The sequence below is a fragment of the Lissotriton helveticus genome, chromosome 7 (genome assembly GCF_964261635.1).
Source record: "Lissotriton helveticus chromosome 7, aLisHel1.1, whole genome shotgun sequence".
Taxonomy (NCBI): Eukaryota; Metazoa; Chordata; class Amphibia; order Caudata; family Salamandridae; genus Lissotriton; species Lissotriton helveticus.
The window spans coordinates 1,755,969,095-1,755,996,870 of NC_136068.1; the positions used below are offsets into that span (position 1 = coordinate 1,755,969,095).

The 27,776-nt window shown below is 44.9% G+C and overlaps 1 protein-coding gene across 3 annotated transcripts in view; it reads left to right on the forward strand.

Moving 5' to 3' along the window:
* The window catches only part of LOC144770734 (sialic acid-binding Ig-like lectin 13), a 767,717-nt gene that overhangs the window by 662,104 nt on the left and 77,837 nt on the right, over nucleotides 1–27,776 (forward strand). For all 3 annotated transcript variants that reach the window (XM_078655472.1, XM_078655474.1, XM_078655473.1), the window contains one exon: nucleotides 16,291–16,542. In XM_078655472.1, the coding sequence (XP_078511598.1) occupies nucleotides 16,291–16,542 (252 nt within the window). The remainder of the gene's footprint in view (nucleotides 1–16,290; nucleotides 16,543–27,776) is intronic.

A 27,776-nucleotide genomic window follows, 5' to 3' on the forward strand; every position in this document is an offset into this window, starting at 1 on the left:
TAAGCCTTTTACACTTTTTGTCACAGAACGTGATGGTACTGCATTATCTGTTCTCACACAAGATCAAGCAGGACAGTACAAGCCTTGTGCTTATTTTTCGAGCACATTAGATCCAGTAGCCCAGGCTCTGCCTGCGTGCCTCAAGTCAGTTGCAGCCACAGCTCTAGCTATCAGACAAAGTGATTCCATAGTGTTAGGACACTCCCTGACAGTACAAGTGCCACACTCCGTGGAAGTTCTTTTAAACCGAACACAGACTCAGCACTTGACAATTGCACGTTTAACAGGTTATGAACTGACACTGTTCCAGCCACACATAGAAATCAGACGCTGCAACATTCTAAATCCTGCTACACTGTTACCGTTAGTTACTTCAAATCCTGCCACACATGACTGTGTGGAAGTAGTTAACACTATGACCAAGCCAAGACAAGACCTGACAGACATTGCATTACCTAATCCCGATCTGACACTTTATGTGGATGGTTCATGTATGAGAACAAGTACAGGAGAACTAGTAGCCGCGTATGCAGTGACTCCTGAAACTGAAGTTATAGAAACACATCGTATTGACACCCTGTCTGCTCAAGCAGCAGAGCTAGTCGCTCTGACCCAAGCCTGCATACGTGCCAAGAACCAGAAAGTAAACATATACACAGATTCACGTTATGCATTCGGAGTCGTACACGACTTTGGAGTGCTCTGGCAGGAGAGAGGTTTCATGACTTCTCATGGAACCAAGATTCAGCATGGTCTCCTCATTCAAGCTCTGTTGGATGCAATACATTTACCGACAGCTATTGCTTTCATGAAGTGCAAGGCACATACGAAAGTCACTGACATTATTTCCCAAGGTAACGATCTAGCAGATCGAACAGCCAAGCTCACAGCTCAGACCCCAGACATTCCAGTTAACATGATACAGACACTCACTCCAGATCAGACTACTTGTATGACAGTTAAGGACCCTACACAAGATGTCATAGACATACAGTTACATGCTACTCCCGAAGAAATTAAGAAATGGTCCGAACAAGGAGGGGTCCAGACAGATCAAGGATGGTTGACGAAGGGAAAAGCCACATGGTTTCTCCCCGACTCTATGGTTCAAGTCATTATTAATACCGCACATAGTCCAGCACATCTAGGAGAAAAAGCTATGTTAGACAGTATTCAGAACCTATGGTTCAACAAGCACTTACGAGCAGCCGCCAAGCAGAAAGTCCGTACCTGTATGATATGTTGTCAGTTCAATCCAGGTAAAAGTGTCCCGGTGGAACAAGGTGGATTCCAGCCTCCTGACCACCCTTTTGAAGTCCTCCAGATGGATTATATTCAGATGGAGCGATGTCGAGGTTTCAAGTATGTCCTCGTAGTTGTATGCGCTTTGTCCAGGTGGACAGAAGCATACCCAGTCCCAGATTACACAGCCGCGACCACTGCCAGGCAGTTGGTTCGTGAATTCTTTCCCCGCTATGGACTCCCTAGGGTCGTATATTCTGATAACGGCCAGCCATTCTCATCTGAGCTTATGAAACATGTTTCCCTTCTGTTAGGGTACCAGTGGAAGTTCCATTGTGTACGCCATCCTGAAGCAGCCGGTCTCGTAGAGAGACATAATCAGACTCTGAAAATACGCATTGCAAAAATATGTAAAGAGAAAGGTGTAGACTGGCTAGTAGCCCTGCCAGTTGCTTTGTTTTATATGAGGATGGTTGCACATTCCAGATCAGGTCTGTCCCCGTATGAGGTCGTATTCGGCCGCCCCCCAAACATGTGGGGTACACCTAGACCCCGCAGTATTACAGATGTTTCCAGTAATATGCTGACAGATTACCTAGCTTCCTTGATGTCTGCCCTACACTCTTGTCGTTCACAGGTTGCCGCCGCATTTCCAGACAATACTGAAGTGAAACCGCATGAGGTCATTCCAGGCGACCTCGTATTTGTGCGGAATTTTGATCGTTCAAGTCCACTGGAGCCCCGTTGGAAGGAGCCTCGCCTAGTTTTACTTACTACAAGGACCGCGGCCAAGCTCGAGGGGAGAAAGGGATGGGTCCACCTGTCCCACATAAAGAAGTTCCATGGACTACGTGAAAAGACATTTGTTAAGGAAAAGAGTTTTCCTAAAAACTGCCTAAAAACAGACTCTGAACTTGACTCTGAACTTAAAGTTCCCCTGTTAGAGGAAACTCCGCAGCAGGAGTATAAAAAGAAATTAAGGTCTAGTAAAATAAGTCAGCCAGTTTAATTGTCTAAGTCCCTCTCGGGTGAAACGGTTAGACAGGTTCCTGACATGTATGAGATAGACCCCCATAGTGAGAGAGTTAGTCAAAACTCTATCAAATGTATTATTGTTCTAAGTTTTTTGTTACTCTTGAGTCTAATGGTTACCTGCACAAGTTATGCTTTATATTTATGTTTTCCAATTTCACATGTACATAAGTTTTCTAATGCTACAGTAGAGCACACATTCAGTGATCTGCCTCCTCACGAGCTATCCTATCGTCTTGCTATACGAAATAACACATTTATCAGAATGTTACACTATTCACACCAGACCAGCAATGCCACAAATTGTTGGGTGTGTGGTCGACTCCCCCCTTTCCAGACACCGAAGGGAGTTCTGCCACTTTTTCCTTATCCATTTTCACATAATGGTTCGTGTGGAGCATGGTCCACTTTAACGTCATCCTCCACAGATATGTCCCTTCTGAATAGAACATGTTTTCCAGACAAGCAAGGTCTCTCCCATAGAACAGGGTTAGATCTAGAAAATGAAGTATATGATTTAGGTAATTATTCTTCGAATTTCATGGTCCTGAATGTTCAGTCCGATACTACTCCAGATTTGCCTGCTATTTCAGTACTACCAGTCAAAGGCGAATTATGTGTCAGAAAGAATGGTTCCGCACATGTAGGACATAGTGATTGTACTACTATTGTCGAGTATAGTGACAGTGGCAAATCTATTTTCAAAGCCTCACGTCATTCTTATTTTGTTTGTGGTCAGACCGCATATGTTCATCTGCCCCTCGATTGGGATGGAACATGTTATATTGCCTTCCTACTGCCACCAGTTTTTCTAGCCCCATCTGATTATCACAGAAACACACATCTAGTACACGTCAGACATAGAAGGGAGACTGAGTCCCCAATTGTCGATCAAACTGAAACTACTCTAGAACAGTATCAAGACTTCAATAAAGGTTTCTTCTTCTTTATAGGACCTATCCAGAATAGTAAGTTAATCCGTAGACTAACCAGAACCCTTGAAGCAGTAGTGAATGAGACTACTTCTGCTCTAGGTAACTTAACTGAAGAGCAATCTGCTATGAGATTTGTCGTGCTCCAAAATCGTCTCGTTCTTGACGTCATACTGGCCGATAGAGGAGGAGCATGTAGAGTCATCGGATCTAGTTGCTGCATTTTCATTCCTAATAACGCGCCGTCTGTTTATTCAGCTATAACCAGACTTCATAAAATTGCCCATCAGTTACACCAGAATCCAGGCACCTGGACATGGTCTGGTTGGCTCTGGAGTATTATATCTGCCTGGGGATGGAAAGTATTGTCATTTCTAGGTATTGCAGTAATGATCATATTCAGTTGCTGCCTCTGTATACAATGTGGCCCTGCGATTTGCGGCATTTGTGCTACCTCTTGTATTCCTAGTCCTAAATCCCGTTCCAAGACAATTCGAGACGAGCAAATGATGCTATATGAAATGATAGATGGTATCATGAATATAGATGTTTCCTGATGGAAACGTAGGGCACAAGGAGGGAATGTGGAAAAGTAAATTTTGCCATGTTGTATGTGCCTACGTGTTCCCCATCCTAAGTTATATGTGCATGATCGATATGCATGTATTCCCCTCTGATCGATTAAAGACGCAATTATAGTTGTGTCCATCTCTAGTATGCTAGTTTCCAGTCCTCGTGAAAACAACGAATATTAGGCCTATGTAAACCTGCGTTGCCACATTTTACAGTGTGCACGTTAATTCATTGAATTGTCCCCGTTTCTAGGCCTCAAAAGGGCCCGGACTCAGATTCAGCTCCTGTCTCCTGAACCCTCTCCGAGGAGCGATACAGCCGCCACCTGTATCCCTGACCCTTCGCTTACTTCATGCCTCGCAGTGCCCGGCCCGGCCTGGCTCTGCCTCCCAGTCTGCCAAGAGTATGTTATGTTTCTAGTTATCAGTCCAGCCCTCCTTCTCTGCATTCCTAAGCTACTGAATCGCATCAATAGTTTCAGTCGTGGTCTAGCCTTTATGTCTCCATGTAAGAGAAATACTGTTTTATATTCATAGAATATTCCTCGCCACGCAACATCTGTAGAATTATGCATGCACCAGTCTTAGTATCAAGTAGCCTTTACCCTGATAACTTTTGGATTCTATCAATATGTACTCTAAACACCAGATACTAGATATGCCCTAGGTACATGTCGCTCTGACCCTCCAGACTTTAGTCTCCTCTTCTAGCGCAGAAGTCATAGCCCCCAGTTCCTCCTGCTAACACGTCATTGCCCGTTTGCGCGCACCACTAGGTTAGAGGTCCCAGCTGCTCAGGTAGCCCCCTCCATGTTTCCGCCCCGTTTATGACATATTCTGTTACGTTTACATCACATCTCTATGTATACGCCCTGTACACGCCTTCTTGTTACATCATTTTGCCCTTATCTTTCGCGACTGCTACGAGAACCGCCTACTGCTACGCCTACTGTATTGAATGTAATGTATTTGTTAAAGTATATATATATTGTGCACCCATGTTAAATGTTAGCCTGCCATTTTCCCTGCCCCCGGCAGCTGCCTTCATTCCCTTCCCGTACAGGCTGTCCTGTTCCTGTCCTTTATGTCTGATTAAAGCCTGGGACTCAAGATACCTCGAATCCTGACTCTTATTTATTGAGCTATCTGTTTATATGAGTATCCTGAAAAATTGAACCGGTAATTAATTATTTATTTACCACAGTTCCTAATGTTTCTATTTTAGCGAGGTCAAAAAGAGATCCCATTAGTGGCCTACTGATTTTGCTTGATTCCTTTTCTTTTTTTTTTACACGATTTTTCGTTATCTGCAAAGACTAAACAGAGTATTGCGACTCTGTGTTTGTTTGTAAATAGAGAATGAACCAAAGAGAACCAATTCTAAAACAGTAAATACTTGGATAACAATCAATCAAATGGAGAGAGAAGCAGGCACGACGTATTACAACGGGGGCAAAGGCCTGCGTTAACTACCCTTCACTATGTGCAAAGAGAGAGTACTCCTAATAGAAATGAGGGGGGGGCACCATTCAAAGCAGATCAGTGTGCATAAACACGAAAATGTTTTCACTTACCACGTACTTGACATTCGACAGCTTATGATATTTGCTATTAAAAAACCATTGAAATTCACTGAAAAAACCATAGATTATAGACCATATATAGTTAGGAATTAGCATTTACAAAACCTTGAAAATTCACTGAAAAAACCATAGGTTATAGACCATATATAGTTAGGAATTAGCATTTAAAAAACCTTATTTTACTCACACAAAACCATTGAAATTCCATATATAGTTAGTTGCACTAACTATATATCGCGCACCCGCAATCCACTGCTGATCATGTCACATATTACATCATTCATGACATGGTCAGTGACATCACTGATGACATCACTGATGACATCTCAAATGACATCACTGATGAGATCACTGATGACATCTCATTTGACATCAATGACCACATCACTGATGATATCATTCATGTGACAATACAATGCATCTCCTCACATTTTAATATAACCTCTGTTTCACCCAGTGTTAATACAGAGTATAATTTTTGAAACCATTGACACACCAATACTAGTTACTACATACGTACTCACTGATTCCTACGTCTACACACACATTCACTCATTCACCCATACAATCATTCATACATACAATCACTCATCTTTACAACACTATCATATGCACTCATACACCTATACAGACACTCACACTCTGCCACTCATCAATGGAGTTACTCACACACCTAGTCAGTCCTGTAAAGAATCAATCACACTTCCATTTTCTTGTCTATACAGTTAAACATAGAGCACCTTACATTTTCAAACATATACTAACACATACTTACTTTCTTATACAATCATTGATACAAGTACACATTGATCTGCACAGAGTCACACACCTCCCAGCCAGCCACACACACACTCAGTCTCCCAAACAAATACTTGGACAATCAATCAATAACCCATATAGTTAATCATATAGCTACTGATCAACACATGCAGCAGTTTACAGAACAACAGACAGAATGATGCACAAATTAAGACAGTTTAGTCACTAACCCATGCACTCAGTGAGACACATTTAATCACTCACTCATACATTCAGTCATGCACCTACTAAATCCTTCGTCCAGACACTTATACATCTACTCATTCTTCAATATGTAAAACATATTTAAACTTTACAGAAACACACAGTCACTGGATGATGTCATCAGTGATCTCATCAGTGATGTCATTTGAGATGTCATCAGTGATGTCATCAGTGATGTCACTGACCATGTCATGAATGATGTAATATGTGACATGATCAGCAGTGGATTGCGGGTGCGCGATATATAGTTAGTGCAACTAACTATATATGGAATTTCAATGGTTTTGTGTGAGTAAAATAAGGTTTTTTAAATGCTAATTCCTAACTATATATGGTCTATAACCTATGGTTTTTTCAGTGAATATATATATATACATATCAATGCTCGAAGGTGTCCACCTTTGAGTAGCAGGCGAACAGCAGCTTGGTTTATGTATAGGTGAGGATGGGGATCCACTCGTAGACGCCGCTCCATACGGGATCTGCCCGACGCGTTCCGAAGCTCCATATGCTTCTCTTCAGGGGCTTTAACAGAAGCAAATATATATATATATGTATATATATATATATATCGAAAAAAAGTTGCCAGCTGCTTGGAATGCACACAGAAACAGGTCGGGCTCCTTTCTTTTTGGTGAGAGTCCTTTATTGCAGCAGGTCAGCATGTTACACAATACATTAATGCCAGACGCGTTTCGAAGCTTACTTGCTTCTTGTTCACTGGCGTTGTGCAAATTCAGCAAGGATGATGTGCGGGAGAAATCAGTCCTTATTAGTGCTTTTCCCGCCCCCTGGTAGGTGGGCTCTGGTTTTCGATATATGACGGCCTGCCAAGGGCCGTGGAATGCACCATCACACAATGTTATGTTATGTTATGTTACTTTGGTTTATATAGCGCCAGCTCACCAACAGGTCTCAAGGCGCTCCAGACCAAAGAAAAACACACTTTATTCTTACTCACAGAAACTTAAAACATATTACAGGTTAGCCTGTTTGTCCAAAAGCCTCCCTAAACAGGATCGTTTTCAACTGTTTTCTAAAGCAAAGAAGATTCGACTCCTTGCGTAATGAAACTGGTAGCTTGTTCCATAACAGTGGGGTAAGTATGGAAAAGGACCTTCCACCTTTTGTGGCTAAATTAAAGCGGGAGCAAGTCATCAGTAGGGCATCAGATGATCTTAAGGTTCGTTTCGGGTTATAAGGCATTAGACGATCCTTGATATAAACAGGGGCTTGCCCATGAATTGCCTTGTGTGCGATACACAGGCTCTTGAATTCTACCCTCTGCTTCATAGGAAGCCAATGAAGCTTAGACAGTAAGGGGGATGCATGTGGTCTTCTCGGAAGTTTAAAGATTAGATGTGCAGCGTCGTTCAAAACAACCTGCAGTCTGTTGATCAAGTTCTTTGGTAGACCTAAATACAGGACATTGCCATAGTCCAATCTTGATAATATGGTGGCCGAAACCACTGTCTGAAGCATAGATTCGGATAAAAGAGGGACTAATCTACGCAGTTGCCTAATTAGGCCAGTGCAGGTACCCACAACAGCAGAGATCTGGGTAACCATCGACAAATCCTTGTCAATCTTTATACCCAGACTTTTCACATTGGGCTTTGGCGTTGGGGTAGGCCCAAGTTCTTTTGGCCAAAAGAGATCTCCCCAAGGTGAAATGCCGGTTGACACCACCAAAACCTCCGTCTTCTCGGGGTTGATTTTCAGCAGATTGTCACTCATCCAGCTGACTGTATACCTAAGAACCTCCTGTGTATGTAGCTGTGCTACTTTGGAGTTCTCAATACTAAAAAGCAGTTGGGTGTCGTCTGCGTAGTTAAACACCCGACAACCCATCTGTACCAAGGACTCAATAAGGGGTTGCAGGTAGAGATTAAAAAGCAACGGTGATAATGCGGATCCCTGCGGAACCCCACAGTTCATCCTGCCCAACTCAGAAATCTCCTCTCCCAATTGAATCCTCTGCTGCCTCCCTGTCAAAAAGGACTCTAGCCATTTATAGGCTGTGTCCTTTATTCCAAAATTCGCCAGTCTGTCCAAGAGCAGATCATGGTTGACAGTGTCGAATACCGATGACAGATCTAAAAGTATCAGGGCACTCGGTTTCCTACTGTCAGCCATGTCCCTGAGCTCATCCAACAACGAGAGCATCACCAACTCGGTGCTGTGATGAGCCCGAAAACCTGCTTGGCGTCCCTGGAGAAGATTGTGTGATTCGAGGAATGCAGACATCGATTGTAACACATGCTGCTCAAGAATTTTGGACATAAACGGCAGCTGAGAGATTGGTCGATAATTTTTCAAATTTGTTTGTTCAGCTCCAGGTTTTTTCAGCAAGGGTTGTACCCGGGCTTCTTTAAGCTTTATTGGGAGGTAGCCCGTTTGTAATGAGCTGTTTAAAAAGGAAACAATGTGGTCTGACATCAAGGCTAATGCTCCTCGGAAAATAGTCGGAGGACATGGATCTGCCGGTGAACCTGATTTTATAGAGGACATAAGATGTTCAAGCCTCGTGACGTCCAGCTCTGGAAAAGTTGAAATAGTACAATCCTGCGGTACTTCGATCAACTGCGGTGCATAAAGGCCACTCACCGTATTGCTCTTGATCTCAGAGAGGATAGTCTCAACTTTTTCTAAAAAGTAATGTTGGAACGTATTACACTCAATCTTTGTAACCGCATTCGTTGGTTTCTTTGTCAGTTCTGACAAAATACTGAAGGTTTCTTTCTGCACATTATGTGCCCGCTTAATGCGGATATCAAAGTATTCAGCTTTAGCCCCTAACAGACTTTTCTTATATTCTTTTGAGAGGGTTTTATATTGTTCCCTGTCAGTTTCCTCCTTGGATTTCCTCCATCTCCTTTCCATGCTACGGAGCTTTTTTTTAAGTTCTCTCAGAGGGGGGGTATACCAAGGTGCTCTCTTCCCCAGACCCTTTGCTCGTTGTACTTTCTCTGGGGCTATCTGATCAATTGCCTGGGAGATTGTCTGAGTTAAACCCATGTAATCCTCATCTAAATTTCCACTGAGCGGAGCAAGGTATTGTGGAAGAATGTCCGACAGTGCTTGTGAGTTAACTTTCCTCCATTGGCGTACACGCTTCAGTCTTGCAACTTGACAAGGGGGTTTCCCACTGATGGGGATAGTACAGTAAATAAAGAAGTGATCTGACCAAAGACAAGGTAGGACGCTGTCTATAGTAACCACAGGGTCTGAGGTCCAGATCAGATCAAGCGTATGTCCTTTAATATGAGTAGGGCATTCCACCAACTGTGTCAGGCCAATTGAGGACATGACTTCCTCCAATTGTCGAGATACTGATACTTTAGGGGATTTTTCCCAATGAAGATTAAAATCACCTGTAACCACTACTTTTTGGTATCTTGAACAGATATCAGATATGATGGGACAAAAAAGATGATTAAAAGCAGGCGAGGAGTTAGGGGGACGATAGATGGTAAGGATCACCCAGCAAGAGTTTTCAAAAGTAAACTTGACACCAAGTATATCCGCCAGGTCTATCGAGTCTGCCATCAGGTTTTCCATTGTCAACTGCCTTTCGAAAAAGATTGCAACTCCTCCACCTCGCAAGTTGTTAGCTCGGTTTTGCCAGACAACATCATATTCGCTGGGCAAGGCGGCCACGAAGTCTGGGGCTGAGTTATTATCTAGCCATGTCTCAGTTAAGGTTAGAATATCAATATCACCATCTTGGAGGAGGGTGACGATGTCAAGATGGTGTTTATGAAGGGATCTCGGATTCAGGCTAACCACTTTCAGTTGGTGTTTCCGGCGATAAGGCGTATTATCAAGAGATCTTAAAAGATGCAGCTCTTTCAGCCTCCCAATAACGTTCGTCTCTAGCCTCACCTTATTAGCGTTAAGCAAATGTAAGTGATCCGCATGATAGATGTGGTTTTGACCAAGAGTCCTGGCCCCTGCGCCCGTCCGTGTACAACAAGTGAACTGCCTAGCAGATACCGGAATCTGACAATGGCGGATTAACAGAGAAAGCAGAACGAGGTCCGCTTGTCTCCCAAATGAAATGTTATGTTATGTTATGTTATGTTAATAACACTTCTATAGCGCACAGCTGCCCCAGCCAAGGGGCGTCCCAACGCTTCAGGAAGAGTACCCAAACACAACACAAATAGTACAAGGCGGAGGCGCAGAGAAGCAAGGACCTAACAGCTATGAGGGAACAAATGCGTTTTGATAGCCCTCCTAAATTTCAACAGATCATCAATTGCGCGAATGTGAGGTGGAAGAGAGTTCCACAGCTTTGCCGCCACGACCCAGAAGGAATGCCCTCCCGCTCTAAAAAGTCTGAATCGAGGGACCTCAGCCAAGTTTTGGCCCAGAGATCTCAGAGGTCGCGAGGGCACATAAGGCCTCACAAGATTGTCGAGAATCTGGGGGGAGGCCATCTTGAGGATCTTAAAAGAGAGGCACAGGGTCTTAAAGTGAACCCTCTGAGCCATAGGCAGCCAATGTAGAGAGCGGATGATACTCTCAGCAGAACAGAACCTAGGTAGTCCCATCAGGGCTCTGGCTGCAGCATTCTGAATTTGTTGCATCCGGGCGATTTCCGCCTGGTTAGCCCCCAATAGTAGTGAGCTGGCGTAATCCAGCCGAGATAGTATGGATGCTTGTATAACCAGCTGCCTGGTCGAGGCATCAAAGAACCCCAGAATAGGTCTCAACCCTCTCAGGATGCCAAAACAAGTGGCCGCTACTTTCTTAGTCTGGCCACAAAAACTGAGGGCAGGATCTAACCACCCCCCCAAGTTTTTGACCTCGGAGACTGGAATAGGGGCTGTACCTAGCTCAGGGGGCCACCACATGTCACCCCAAAGATCCGTTCGCTTGCCTACTATCATGACCTCCGTTTTTTTGGCATTAAGCTGGAGACAGTTGGAATTCATCCCGCTAGCCACTGCCAAAAGTCCATCCCGAAATCTGGGGGCGTCAAGGTCAGGGTCCCCACTCAAGGTGACCGCCAGCTGTGTGTCGTCAGCATAGGAGACCATAGTCATACCCCATTGCTTGACGACAGCAGCCAGCGGCCTCACATATAGATTGAATAATGTGGGGCTCAAAGAGGAACCCTGGGGCACCCCCAGTTCCAGGGGATGAAGGTTGGACGCAAACGGCGGAGTGGCGACCTTGAAGGTCCTATCAGCAAGGAAGGAACGGAACCAGTCAAGGGCTATGCCCTCAACCCCTGCTTCAGGAAGACGTTGGAGTAAAACTCTGTGCGAGACCGTGTCAAACACGGCACTAAGACGAGTAGTACTAGTGCCGCAGTTTGACCAGAGTCGAGCACAGAACGAAGATGTTCCGTCATCGCGAGCAGGGCAGTTTACGTACTGTGACCAGCACGGAAACCATTCTGAGAGGGGTCCAGGATGCAGGCCCTCGCAAGATGATCAGACAGCACCCCATTCACATGGGCCTCCACAATTTTGGCGGACCAAGGGAGGAGAGAAATCGGACGATAGCTCTCAAGTTTAGAGGGGTCTAGAGTCGCCTTCTTAAGAATAGGTGTCACAACCGCCTGTTTCCACTTAGTAGGAACAACACCCGAGGCGAGAGAAATATTGATAAGATGGCACACTGCGGAGAGGCAGACAGCAGCAGATTCCCTAAACTGAGTAGGCCTTAAGGGATCATCCGGCGAGCCCGATTTAATTTTAGAAGCCAGCTTGTAAAATGACTCCATCTGCAAGCTAGGCAGTGAGTCTAAGACTACATCAGAGACTAGGGTAGCACTGGAGAACTCGACTACCTGCTCGACGATGGGAAAAGCACGATAAATCGTTAAAACTTTCTCAATGAAAAAAGCAGCCAGCTTTTCACAGTGCTCAGCAGAGCAGATTTCTGCCGCAGTAGCTTTTTTCGCCGTAAGGTCCTTGAGGACTTTAAAGATAAGCTTCGATGGATTAGAGCTGTTTCGAAATTCCTGGGAGTAGTGGGCTACCCGAGCTCTACATACCGCTCTGTGATAAAGTTTAATTTTAGAGAAATAAACAGATTTTTTCCCAGCATCGTAGGATTTCCGCCAGTCCCTTTCAGCCTGTTTACAAGCATTTTTTAACAGCACCAGGGAGCTGTCGTACCAAGGGCTAGGTTCTCTAGAACGGCATTTCGTCAAGGTCACAGGAATCAAGGCAGCTAAGGCGCCAGAGATCCATTCACAAAATGCATTATATCCAGATTCAACATCAGGGTGAGAGCCTAATGGGTTGACCTCCAGGAGATCACGATCTAAATTGAGTTTCTGCCAGTGGCGCTTAAGCACTAGTCTATCCACAGGCTTGAATGGATGCTCTTAAATCGCGAGAGAAATTTTCACTACGAAGTAATCAGTCCAAGCAACTGGACTGGGCCTGTCCACCTTGGCCCCAGTTAAATTTGTAAAAAAAGGATCAAGAATATGGCCACCTACGTGAGTGTCAGAGGTGACCAATTGATTGAGCTGAAGAGCCTCCAAATCAGCCAAGGTACTGCTGACAGCGGGCAAATGGCCACAGTCAAAGTGCAAATTAAGATCACGCAGGATACAAAAATTAGCACAGCCCAGGGCAAAGAGCTGATACACTCTAGAAGAGCCTTTCTAAAAGCTGTGTCGCAGCCAGGTGGGGGATAGATTAAAAGACCGGACAGCGTAAACTGATGGCTGATGGAAATTCTAAAGAAAGCGCTTTCACACCCTGCAAGATCCACCACCCTCCATTCACATGGGTAGCAAGATTTAACGGCAACAGCAATGCCACCACCTCTTGATGCCTGATTATGTGAAAAAATAGAGTATTGAGGGGGGAGTGCAAGATTCACAACTGCTGAATCGGCATCTTGAAGCCATGTTTCCGTCATGAAAAAAACATCTGGAAGCTCATCACTTATAAGGTCATACATTTCTGCATGATGCTTCGGGAGGGATATAATATTGAGGTTCCAGACAATTATGGTCACGTGGGGTCAACGGTCTACTACGACAGGGCTTTGTCGGGAAAGTCTCCGTACATGAAGAAATCAGGGAGGGGATAGGAAGATACCAGACCCCACAGGCACAGGTGTAAGGGCCGCACAAAGGACTGACAGACCAGTGCATACAGCATGGAACAAAACGTCTGAACCCAAACAACTCATCCCGGGTATATGCATGTGTCGGCGGCATTACCTGGGAGAGATCTCACCAAGCAGAGGTCCGCCACGCCTAACGCCGCCTTAGCGCTGACGGGCGCAGACGGGCAGGACTCTGGCTTGACTCAGGCGCGGTGAGGGCGCTCCCGCTGTGCGTTACCGCTGCACGCGGAGAACTGGTTTATAAGGGGAGAGCGCGTGACTACAAGCCACTAGACCGCTCCCAAAGGCGCCCAGAAGCGTCACAGCCACATCCAAGATGGCGGCCGATTCCCCCAGGCATCGGAAACCCCAGGACCGGACCCGCTAAAGCAGCGGTGATTCCACCATTAAGATGCAGGTAAGGGGAAATGGTGCACACAGTTAAAAACAAGGGAGAATTAAATTAATAACAACTCAAATAAAAAACGGGAAGGGAGTGAAATGGATGCAAAAAAGCAGACTTCATCACAGAGAGCCAAATATCCCACCAAAGTGAGCCAAATACGAACAGGAACTCTAAGTCCCAGAAGGCTTTTCCTGAAGACACCAGAGCCCACCCACCAGGTGGCAGGAAAAGACCTAATAAGGACTGATTGCTCCGGCACGTCATCCTTGCTGAATTTGCACAACGCCAGTGAACAAGAAGCAAGTAAGCTTTGAAACGCGTCTGGCATTAATGGATTGTGTAACATGCTGACTTGCTGCAATAAAGGACTCTCACCAAAAATCCTTCAATCTTGTATCCCTCCACTATCCTTTTCAATCCAAGTAACAGACTAACATGTCCAACTCTCAAATTAATTTCATATTTCACTATACTAATTCATCACTAATGCTTTATGGGGTAGCAAGCACTATGTAAATGCAAATCTTTTTACCCTCTTCTATTCCTCCATTATCCTTCTCAATCCAAATAATTGACTAACATATCAACCACTCAAATTACTTTCATATTGCAATATACTAATTCACCAGTGTACTACTCACCGTAAAAGAGATTCAACGCCTCATCAGGTTTAGTAAGTGTTATAGAAATGCAATTGCAATACAATGCATGGGAGGGTACAGAGTGCATCCATTATTTCAGCCTATGTCGATAGATGCCCCACATGTTCTTTACATCTTAGATGTAGACCTACAATTCTAGAAAGTAGGACCAAATACCCTCCACATTATCTTTATTATCTTATTAACTTTTCCGACCAGAGGGCCCTGTCTCTACCCATCAACAGAATTTCCGACTTGGCGGCATTCAGCTGTAAGCAGTTTGCCGTCAACCAGTGAGCAATAGCTAGAAGGTCCTCTCCAAATTTCAAAAGATTGTCTTGACACTCTTTAGAGAAGACGATAACTATATGTGTTTTGCTTTGTATAAACGTGCAGAATAATTATGTTTAAAAACAATATATATAGATGTTCATTTAGTTCTGCAAAACAAATGTACATATCACTGAAAGTTACATTATTCTATGTTTTTAACATGTATATATATTAGTGAGTGCATAAATAAGTAAATCTTTTATCATAACTATTTATCTACAATTGCTTCACTACTGAATTACAATTTTCTTTATATGTGTATATATATATATATATATATTTATATATATATATATATATATAAATATATAAATACAATTCTTGTTAAGTACAACAACACTTGAAAGCTGGAGTTTATTTAACGCATCTTTAATCTATATATACTTACTTTCTTTATGCATCAATATATGTTCCATGTACTTATCGATCTATAGATTAATTACTTTTCTTCTAATTTAGCATATCCATCGCATACCCTGTTTCTCCCCCTATACCTCTCTCAATAATTCCTCTACCTCTACTCTCTAACTCATCCCAAACCTCTTTTTACTACTCTTTCCAATGCACTACACTATTCTCATCCTATACCTCTATCAATATATCCTCTACCTCCACGTTCTCATTCATCCCAAACTTCATACCACTTCTATGATCCCCAAAATTACCCGTTCTAGACCTTTCTCTACTCTACCCCCCTTGCATGATCCCATACCTCTTTTACTATTACGATTCCCTGAAAAAATCCTTTCTAAACTCTACCCTTTGACTTTTCCCCTCCACACACCTTTTACTCATCCCAAGCCTCCGACTACTGCTATCACCTCAAAAAGAGAATAAAATGTCCAAATCCTTCAATCTTCTATCCCCCCACTATCCTTTTCAATCCAAGTAACAGACTATCATGTCCACCTCTCAAATTGATTTCATATTTCACTATACTAATTCATCACTAATCCTTTATGGGTTCCAGAATAGCGTGCTACTTGCCCAAAAAGCGCTTTAACACCTCATAAGGGGTAGCAAGCATTATGTAAATGCAAATATTTTTCCCTCTTCTATTCCTCCGTTATCCTTCTCATTTCAAATAATTGACTAACATATCAACCACTCAAATTACTTTCATAGTGCACTATATTAATTCGCCAGTGTACTACTCACCGTAAAAGCGATTCAACGCCTCACCAGGTTTAGTAAGCGTTATGGAAACGCAATTGCAATACAATGCATGGGAGGGTACAGAGTGCATCCATTATTTAAGCCTATGTCGATAGATGCCCCACATATTCTTTACATCTTAGTTGGAGACCTACAATTCTAGAAAGTAGGACCAAATTCCCTCCACATTATCTGCGCTAATTTCATTACTAAAAAAGGCAAAACCCTATGAAAATATAACTGTGAATGTTATTTGGCTAAAATGTATTGTTTTCTTAATGTTTGCAGATTGGTCTGAAAAGCAGGAAAACATCTCCTTTAAAAATGTGCTGGAAGGACGATCTGTGAATATACTCTGCTCAGTGGACAGCTCTCCCCTTTCAAACCTGACCTGGATAAAAGGAGAAAAACCGATTTTAGAAAAAGAGAGCATTCAAAACCTGACTTTAAGTCTCTCAAATGTAGAATTCGAGAACCAAGGACAGTACTGGTGCGTTGCAAAGAACAAACATGGCCTGGCAAACTCTTCACTCGTCATCAGTGAGTATGTGATCTGTTTGAGGACATGAACAAACAAAACAATGGAATGGAAGCATATGCAGCTCATTAACATTTGCTCACCATCTGACACATAATGTCAGCCTGCGAAAAGTATAAGTACTATTTCTTCATTTGTATTTAATGTACCACTGAACTGTTGTAGATACAAGGGTAGATACACTAAGATGTGTCATCACTGTGTCATGCCGTGCGAATGGACACAAATGATGTTTGGTTGTGTTAACAATACGTCACATGTTGATATCATCCTTTTCCTCGTACAGGAGTTTCAGCAATATTTGCATCATTAGCCTTGGCAGGTAAGCATTATTTTCTATTATGACCGAGAGAGGATGCCAGTCAGCACCTAACGAGCCAGTGGTACCAGGAATGTAATACAACCCTGTAATGCAGGCTGCAAGCTGGCACAAGGTAATGGAGTGTAGTAGAGCACAGGTGAAATGCAGTGATGTTACCAGTCAGAACCATCATATCCTAAGGGCAATGTGGGGCCCCAGGCAAGACATATATTCGGGGCCCCATTATGGAAATATTTGAATTGTATTGCCCATTTCCTGATAATGCATGAACTTTGTGATGTCAAACACAACTAAATTATATGTTAAACTTTAACTGAGTCACACAACAGTTGAAATATGTCTTGTCAAGGACCCTAGAATCCTTAAAATGGCACTGGAAAGAGAAACTTAATCGGGGGGCATGGGTTAAAGGAGTTAGAATTAGAATACACAGGGTTCAAATAGAGCAAAAGTTAATTTCAGAGGAAGGTGGGGGGCCTGGTTACTTGCCTAGTTCCCCCAACCCTTGAATTGTCTCACCTTCACCACCCACCAAGGGCCTGCGGTCCTGTATCTTTCCAAATTCAGCAATGAGGGCTGGGCATGTTTACGTCTGTGGTACATGGAATCGAATCAGTGTCACTCCACTATTTTGGTGGGATTCATATTTGCCCAAAACACGCAACAAGAAGGCAAACTGCAGGAGGTAATTGTACTGATATTCATTAAGGGGCATATCTATCAACAAGTCACACAGTGCCGCAAGTCTTGCTGTGCTGACCTGCGCTGCGTGACAGGGAAAGGTCAGGAATATTAAATATAATAGTAGGCATTCCTATCTTTTGCAAGCGCTGGCACAGAATGTGCTGCCTAGAGCCTATGCAGATACCCTTGCACCGTGGTGCAAGGGTGCAAGGGTGCCTGCTTTGTAAGCAGGTTTATTTTTGTGCATGAAGGGATATCTTCCTGAACAAAACAATCCCCTGAGGCATTTCCCTCTGACGAAAAAACGAGGAGAAATGAATATATTTCTTCTTGTTAATCGTCCACAGGCATTCCAGGGTTTACCCGTTAAGGTAAATCTGGGAATGCGCCAAAATCCATGGATGCTGCATGGTAACACCCATACACCACCCATGGAATGCCTCCCGAGGTCATATGAACGCAACGCAGCTATTTGCGCTGCGTTGCGTTCCTTCACATTTAGCAAGCCACTCAGAACCACGTAAGGTGGCCTTGCATGGCTTAATAAATCACACTTAAGGATTGCGTCGTTTTTGCACCCCATTGCTTGGCTCAAAAGTGACGCAACCTTATGATAAATGTGTCCCTCCTTGCTGTCACTTCGCTGACTCGCAGGCAGGTTATGCAATTTTGTATAGCTCTCACACATGGGGCTTGAAGCTGCTTATTTCTCTGCGGAAACGATTTGGGTATGTTTTGTATAATTTCTCAGTGTATGTAGATAGAAATGTAACTCTTTTGGTTCTAGCAGGTTAAGGTTTACCTTCAATACTGGAGAACGTGATCGTGAACTAAAATGGGTTAGTTTATTATTCTTGATATTCAAAAATATTTACTGGCCTTACTTTGCCATCTAGTGACCAGTCATGATATTGCATTTTTGATCATTAACTAGTTCTTCCAGCCAGGAAGAAATTATATCAATCTCATTCAGTGAAAACTAGTACACGATGGTAATGCTCTAGTGTTAGTATGAAGGATGGAGACATGAGTGTAAATTGCAGAAGCAAAATATTAAATGTCAAGGTTAGAGATGAAAATGTAAACGAATGCACTATTTTGTATACCCTTTTAGATAATACACAGCATAGATGCTGAGGTGTAGAAGCAGCAGCTGTGGAATTATTGGGCAGGGCATCCAGGCAGGCACTTAAGCGCAGGAATATCCAAAAGGCAGAAATAATGTTTGTGGGCATACCATCACAACTCTGGTAACAAACAATGGCAAATTCAATATGTGTCAGTTGTTCAATGCCAGGTTACTGGTTTTGTCAATGCTTTTATGCCAGCTGCATAGGTGTGGATGCATGAAGACACTTGCATTTGCAGGGTGTCCTGTCTTGTTATTTCTATTAAGGAAAACCTGTTCTAAAATAGCAGCTGATGTGGACTGACATACATTATGTAGGATTCAGTTGCAAGGCCAGAAGTCTTTCATCTTATCCCCCTGTTTGTAAGTCTTCCCTTTAATACAAAGCAGGGCATTCTCTGCAATGGTTGTAAATATAGTCTTTCTGCACAAAAACAATCTTCCTCAAAAGACAGGTACCCTTGCACCATGGTGCAAAAGTGCTTACATTTGCACTAGGCAGCACATTGTGCGCCTGTGCTAAATGCAGGCCTGTGCAGTATTGTGATAAACATGGCGCTTTCCTGCTCTGTGACCCCAACAAAGCGCAGCAAATTGACTTGCTTAGCTGCGTTACATTTTCATAAATATGGCCCCATATATTGTACATATTGGTGTATGATCAGAAACGCTGCTGGTATTTATACTATAATTGCAGACCCTGGGTAGTGGGGTATAATTTGCAAGAAAAAAGTATATTCTCAGTTCTGTATCATGCACAGTAGAAAAATAAGTATAATCCATGGTCGTGGGACGATAAGCCTGCCAAGGTTCCGACAGGTAATTAAGAAACATCACATCTTCTAGTACATTCCTTTAGTTGTCATGTGAACACATCAAGACAGTCATTTTATCCAGGACAGAATCAATCACAATATTCCAATCTCTTCCCTCGTCCGATAAAACACAGGCCCTTATTTATGAAGGGCTTACAACGTCGCAGCATCACTTTTTTGTGATGCTGCGGCGGCGTAATCAATGCGCCACTCTGCTCCCTATTTACAAAGTGATGCCTCTAGGGAGAAGCGTCCAATTGTAAAGCCCTGCGCTACATCATACCTGCATCAGGTATAAAGTATGCAGGGTCGGCGTTCCCCATCAAAAAGGCTTGTAGAAATGGCGCAGTGAAATATATAAGATTTCAGTGAGCCACTTCTACCACTTCACTGCATCAAATCCTGCTTAAAGCAGGTGTAAGATGTGACACAGGGCCTTTCAGAAAGAACACGATCCACCACCACCAGCATCAGGTCGTACGCAGAAGCTGGAACAAGATTACTGCCGATCAGATCGCCGCATCCCTGAGCCGGGACCCCCCCGCCAGCTCAGCGAACCCCAGCCAGGCCGCCAACAACCTCACGAAGTGGATCAGCAACTGCGCAGACGACCTCGCCCCACTGAGGACCCCGCCCAGCAGACCCGGCACCAAGAAAGCACCATGGTTCACCGACGAACTCAAGAGCTCCAAAAAGAACTGCCGACCCCTCAAGAGAGCCTGGCGCAGAGACCCAACAGCAGACAACATGACCACCCTCAAGCTCACCACTCGAAAACACCACCAACTGATCCACGCCACCAAGAAAACCGCATTCAAGGAACGACTGGACAACAACGCCCACAACAGCAAGGAACTCTTCAACATCGTCAAGGAGCTCTCCAACCCCAGCGCCAAAAACAACCACATCACCCCATCGCAAGACCTCTGCAACTCCCTCGCCTCCTACTTCCACAACAAGATCGCAGACATACACAACAGCTTCAGCACACAGCCGACGCACCCCACGACCGCACCTGCACCGCCCACAACCACCCTCCGAGCCTGGACCCAGATCACCACCGAAGAAACCCTGCGCACGATGAACTCCATCCACTCCGGATCTCCAACCGACCCCTGCCCTCACCACGTCTTCAACAAGGCCGACGCTGTCATCGCGCCCCACCTGCGGGACATCATCAACACCTCCTTCGACACCGCCACCTTCCCGGAGAGTTGGAAGCACGCCGAACTCAGCGCTCTACTGAAGAATCCCTCCGCGGACCCCACCGAACTCAAAAACTACCGACCCATCTCGCTCCTCCCGTTTCTGGACAAAGTCATCGAGAAGACCGTCAACAAGCAGCTGGCCGCCTTCCTCGAGACGAACGGATCCCTCGACCTCTCGCAGTCTGGCTTCCGGGCCAACCACAGCACCGAGACCGCCCTCATTGCAGCCACCGACGACATCTGAGCCCTGCTCGACAACGGAGAAACAGCGGCCCTCATCCTCCTGGACCTCTCCGCGGCATTCGACACTGTCTGCCACCGCACCCTAGTGCAGCGACTCAGCAACGTCGGAATCCAAGAGAAGGAACTAGAATGGATCATCTCCTTCCTCGCCGGAAGGACATAGAGAGTCCGCCTCCCCCCGTTCAGATCAGAAGCCACCGAAGTCATCTGCGGAGTCCCTCAAGGCTCCTTGCTCAGCCCCACCCTCTTCAACGTCTACATGAGCCCCCTTGCGGCCATCGCACGCCAACACAACCTCAACATCATCTCCTACGCCGACGACACCCAGCTGATCCTCACCCTCACCAACGACCCCGCCACCGCCAGAGCCAACCTACACAAAGGGATGAAAGACGTAGCCGAGTGGATGATGAACAGCCGCCTGAAACTGAACTCAGACAAGACGGAAGTCCTCATCCTGGGATCTTCACCCTCCGCCTGGGATGACTCCTGGTGGCCCCCTGTCCTGGGCAGCACACCCAAACCAACAGACCACGCACGCAACCTGGGCTTCATCCTGGACTCCTCCCTCTCCATGACCAGACAAGTCAACGCCGTCTCCTCGTCGTGCTTCAACATCCTGCGCATGCTACGTAAGATCTTCCGGTGGATCCCCACCGAGACCAGGAAGATGGTCACCCAGGCCCTCGTCACCAGCCGATTGGACTACAGCAACTCCCTCTACGCCGGAACCACCGTCAAACTCCAGAAGAGACTCCAGCGGATCCAGAACGCCTCAGCAAGACTCATCCTGGACATCCCCCGACACAGCCACATCTCCGGACACCTGAGAGACCTGCACTGGCTCCCGGTAAACAAGAGAATCACGTTCCGACTCCTCACCCACGCACACAAAGCCCTACACAACCAAGGCCCAAGATACCTCAACAACCGCCTCAACTTCTACACTCCCACACTCCAGCTTCGATTGACCAACCACGCCCTCGCTGCCGTCCCCCGCATCCGAAGAGCCACCACAGAAGGAAGGTCCTTCTCCTACCTGGCCGCCAAGACGTGGAACTCCCTCCCGACCCACCTCCGCCTGACCCAAGACCACCTCGCCTTCAGGAAGCAGCTCAAGACCTGGCTGTTCGAGCAGTAGCGGACCCCCCTCCCCAAGCGCCTTGAGACCCTCCGGGTGAGTAGCGCGCTATATAAATGCTGTGATTGATTGATTGATTTCACATGGGACTCGCACTATGTGTAATGACACATTGCTGGAGTTGCATCTATGTTCCGACACACTCCAGCAATGCATAATTACTGTGCCAACAGATACGTCAGGATTCCTGACATATCTGTTCAATCTTTGCGACATAGAGCACCGTAGTTTAAATACAGTACATATATTGTGTTGCAAGGAGGGCTCAATGAAAAATGTTGCATTGCTGTTTTCAACCAGCAATTTTCCACTTTTCCAAACTAAGGCCCTCAGTACATAGTTGAAAAGAATACATTCCATTTATGGCCAGTAGGTGCATAGACTGACCCTTCAACCAGGGTGACATCCAGGGTGACATCCTGGATCATCAGTTTGACAAAAACAAATCGACCCATCAGGTCTGTCTATGTATGCTGAATTCTCAGTACAAGACTCAGTTCTTCCTGCAGTGTATCAGTCACCCCTGCAGGTCTTGGTTTGGATTGTCTCATTCAGTGGAGGAGATTGCTCTAACCCTCCTGCCTCTTTTTAAGTTGCAGCTTTCACTTTGGAAAGATGAGAATTCTTTAGTAGAGCAACATCAGGTTTCTTGAGGCTAACTGGGCGAGGATTTCTTTCCTCTGAATGCAATGAGTCTTAGCATGTAAATACGTGACTTGATGGTCAGGAGTGTCTCGATAGGATCAGTGCTGCGAAAAGAAATAGGAAGGGATCCTAAAATGTCTGTCTGTGATAGGTGTGTATGGTGTCTAAGGAAAGAGAACCAACAGATTTGGCAGGCTGAGTAGGGACATCAGTCTCCTGCTTGTGTGATCTCTGTGGGTCTTGAAGTAGTGGAATTCTTTCTCCAGGGTGTACCGTGAGCAGGGGTTAGCAGAGTGGACAGGGGAGGGGGCTGCAGGTTATGTGCCGATTAGCATTTCATAGTCCAGAAGTAGTGTGACTCACAACACGATTATACAAATGATACTTTCAGCAGGGTCTCGATTTCTCTCTATCCATCTGTATTTGGATTCCTATAGTAATCTCTGCATTTAGGGAGTTGCTCCTGTCTGGTAGGAGATGACAGTGCTGATGTATGTGAGGTTGTTTCTGTATCTCCAGGCATTTAATCTAGATTGTACGTCCATTGTAGAGATATGGTCCACGGTTCATGGAGGTTTGCAGACATTGGGATGAGTGCTGGTGTTGCAGTAGGCATGCTCTGAGAGGTTCTGGAGCATCTTTCAGGGCTCGGTTCCTTATCCAGATTCTATGAGTGCTTTGACATTCCAGAGGTGGTTCAGCATTTTGTTATCGCAGATTAGGTAGAATCACTGATAGAAATTATATCAGGTTTTGACTCTCTTCTAACTCCAATAGTCAGAAAAAGTCGTATACTGTCCTGCCGTCCTCCTGGGCCTGACAGTTTTCCCCCAGCTCCTGATCTGCAGACTCCATGACTTAGACCTCGTTTTTTGGTAGCCATGGCTTCCAAAAAAAGCAGTTGGCTGGTAGCCTCTTTCCAAGACATCAAGGTTCGTGCTAAATGTTGCACTTCTTAGTAAGCAGTCCTTGGCTGAACTCTGTAAATGAAGGGCAATTCTTGGTTTTTGCAGTGCACACTCAGGAACTTCACTCAGAATACTCTGGAATATATATCGGTCCACTCTGCAAAGGTTGGCCAAAAGAAGGGTGGCATTATTGCCCCAGGAACATTCCCAACGTTCAACAGTTCCTGGTCAAAGGGGTCACATCATGAATGTGCGACCACCTCAACCTAATATGGTGGATTTCTGTGTTTTTTCTGGCCTAGGTAGTCACCCTCCAGTGCTCTTCGAGGGACTACTCTTCTCTGCCGCTGGCACACTCACCTGGTTGTCCAATCTTCAGCCCTACAGACAGTCTCTTCAGGGAGGCAGCTTACGGGGAGGTCCCCGGCAGCACCGCATCTTTGGGCCCAAAACATTGCTGCACCCCAAAAGATGAAGTCCTCCTCAACACCCCACCAACATGTCCTCTTGCCCTCAGGACACTTAACAACACCTTCGGCAGTGACTGCTCTGTGGCCTGCTCTCATGCTGATAGATCTAGTATTATGCCCCCACCCAATCCTCAATCACCAGCTACCAAGATCTAGGACTGAGCATGTACCTCCCCAAACATCTCTCTGAATTCAGTCTCTGGATCGGGTTCCATGTAGCCTATGTCGGAAGAAGCACAAATGAGCAGAGCTCCACCATAGAGTAGCTATCAACGGCTTTGCATACCTCCAACACCTTCAGATATCATTGTCGGTGTGGTTCTTCTACAATGATAACATGATGGGCTAGAACACCAAGTATCATGTCTCTCGCCCATCTTGACTGATTGCGAACACCATTTTTGTATTCTTCTATTTATTTATTTAATGCATTTTTATATAGCGCAGACTTTACCCCAAGGTGTCAGAGCCCTGTACAATAGAACCAGTTACGTTACATGAGAGAAATATTACAAAATAGAACATTACAAAAATAAACAGGAGACTAGAAGAGGTAGGGTAAAACCAAAGAAGGCAAGAGCACAATATCAAACACAGCAAACAAGGGTGAGGAATGTGCAAGAAAAAATATTACAAATTTACAATGATGAACGAATTTCCTAGAGGGGTCTGAGAATGAAGGTATTAGTTCTGAAAATGTCTTTGGAAGAGAAGAGATCTGAGGTCAGCTTTGAAGATCCGGGTAAAGGTGGTGGAACAGAGCAATGGGGGAAGCGAGTTCCAGATTCTCACCGCATTACCTGAAAACGATTGAGCCATCGATCTTTCCCTTTTGAAGGAGGGGGGCTCAAGCAGAAACTTTTCCTCATTCCGAGAAGGTCTTGAGCCTCTAGACATTTTGAGTTTATTCGCCAGGTAGCAAGGGGAGTAAGTGCCTCGATGGGAAGCCATCGAAGAGAAGACAGGATTGGAGTGATGTGGTCTCTTCGTTTTGACCCTGAAATAAAGTGAGCTGCCGAATGGAGGATGGATTTGAGAGGGTAGAGGTGGGATTTGGGTAGGCCAGTCAGAAGAGTATTCCAATAATCCAGTCTAGAGAGAACCAGCTATTGGACCAAGGTTTTTAGGTCTTTCTCCTGGAAGAACCGACGAATCCCCACAGAAGGCGCAGCTGGTAACATGCGCTCTTAGCAATGGAGTTGATGTGGGAGAATAGGTTGAGTCTTTTGTCAACTATGACACCTAGGGATTTAGCACTGTCGATAGTGATGGGTTTATTGTTGAGTAAATTCAGCTGATCCATCCAGGATTGACCAGGAGGAGGGAGAGAGAGGTAGTTGGGAGCAGGAATTCAGCTTTGGAGGGATTGAGAATGAGTTGGTGAACTAACATCCAGTTGTGAATAGAGTTGAGAGTAGAGTTGAGTATTGAGAGATTGTGTGCGGAAGACACCTTGAAGTAGATTTTAGGGTCATCCGCATAGAGATGGTAGTGGATCCCAGATTTACTAAGGAGGTTCCCTAATGGTTCCAGATAGAGATTAAACAAAGTGGGTGCAAGGATAGAACCTTGAGGGATGCCTTGACCTACCGCCAATGGAGACGAAAGACTGTTCACTATCTTGATCATTTGGGATCTGTCTGAGAGGAATGAGGCAAACCATTTAAGCACTGTGACTTCCAAGCCCATTCTCTGTTGAAGAGTGTTAAGTAGGGTGTTGTGATTAACAGTGTCAAAGGCTACATAGAGGTCAAGAAGAATCAGAAGGCACGATTCCCCAGAATCGAGTATATGCAGCGCATCATCAATCACTTGCAGCGGGGCTGTTTCAGTGCTGCAATTTTGAATAAAGCCAGACTGGAACACGTCCAGGAGATTATTGTCCATCATATGTAGGGAAAGTTTTTTTGCAACACATTTTTCTGTGATTTTCGAAAGAAAAGGGAGGTTGGTGATGGGCAGAAGTTGTTGGGGTCGTTCGCATCTGCTTCATTTTTTTTAGAAAAAGGGTAAACTGTCCTGTTTTGAGGGCAGCAGAGACGGATCATTGGCTGAGGAAGAGATTAACTAGCCTGGTCCAGTAAGAGAGAGCATGGGTGTAAAAATCAATGGCAATGACACAAGGGATGGGGTTACAAGAATGGTTGGAGGGTTTGGTTCCAAGGATGCATTTGAGGAGGTCATCTTCCAAGATGGCAGCAAAGTTCTGCCAAGTGACTAAGGATTTTCGCTCCTCAATGGGGGTGGGGTGGGTGACCTGATCCACCAGTGATTTGACCTTTTCATCAAAGAATATAGCAACTTCTGCTACTTTTTTTGAAGAATCCTCAGGTTTGAGGTCAAAATGTTTCTTGGGTCTGTTTTTGGCTGAGTTGAGGAGGGATCTGAATTGTGATGCTTTTTCATGGAAGATGTGCTTGTGGTATTTGGATCTTGCTGAACGTAAATGAGAGAGATTGGAGGTGGAGGAGGTTGTCTCCAATGTTTCTCCAAGATTCTAGGGTTCTTCCTTTCATCATAGAGAGCTTTATTGAACCAAGGTGCTGAGGGGGTGGGTCTTTTCATTTTGCTTTGGAGTGGAGTGACATTATCGATTTCGAATGCTAGGACTGAGAGGCAATGGGAGGTGAGATCATTGACATCCACGTTAGGGCCTAGTCTAGGAAGTGAACACCTAGCAGAATCACACAGAGTGTCAAGATCAATGTTTTGAAGTGTCTGGAGAGGGAACATTGGTTATGAAGCTTGCTTGTGCAAGATTAAGACATTATTTAATTTGAACCCGTGAACCATTCATCTTCATCTTGATCTGCAAACTCTGTGAAGTATGCAGTGCAAGTATAGCAACCAGGCTCCTTGTTTAAACTGCATTTCAATTGTAGTGATGGCAGTGTTGTAGATGAGAGGTTTGGGCTCAGGAGTTAGCTACAAAATAGACTACATGATCCTGGCAGTCGAAGGGGGTAATAAATGTATGTGGGGTATGCAATTCCTAAAGAAGAATGAGTGTCTATATGGGTCAACAACTATTGTGAAGGATACGTAGTGGGCACAACCCTAAATTGGAAGGGATGTTACAGAGTGGTGGTATTTATTCGACTAGTTTGAAGGTTGTGTGTGTCTGTAGAGTGTGTAATCAACTCACACCCTAAATGGAGTGCTTGTAAGCTACATCCTATTTTTAAAGTTAGTCCCAAGGCTCTGCAGCTGTGCAAATCATGTCTAACAAAGGGAGGGCCTGAGAGCGCATCAAGATCCAGAAAACCTGCTCCAAATAAAATAATAAATGTATCTGGGGTATGCAGTTCCTAAAGAAGAATGAGCGTCTAAGTGGGTCTATGACTATTCTGTCGGGTACGCAGTGGGAGTGACACTGCAAGACTCATATGCCCTCACACACCTGGATAGGTGTCATGCTTCGTCATAGGGCATTTGCTCCTCATCGGGCCGATGCTTTATTGCCCCTCGGGCACCCTAAATGGGGGCTCTTTGCCAGAGATCTTCTTGTCCACCGTTTGGTTAAGTGCGGGTGTGGGGGCTTAAGGAGTAAATTGGTGTTGAGGTGTTAAGGTGTGAGAATAAAAATAGGGTCTTCTCAGGAAATACTTTAATGAACAAGTTCTCTTACCTATATTTAGGTGCTTCTTTTATTTTTTGGGGGGTTTTATGTA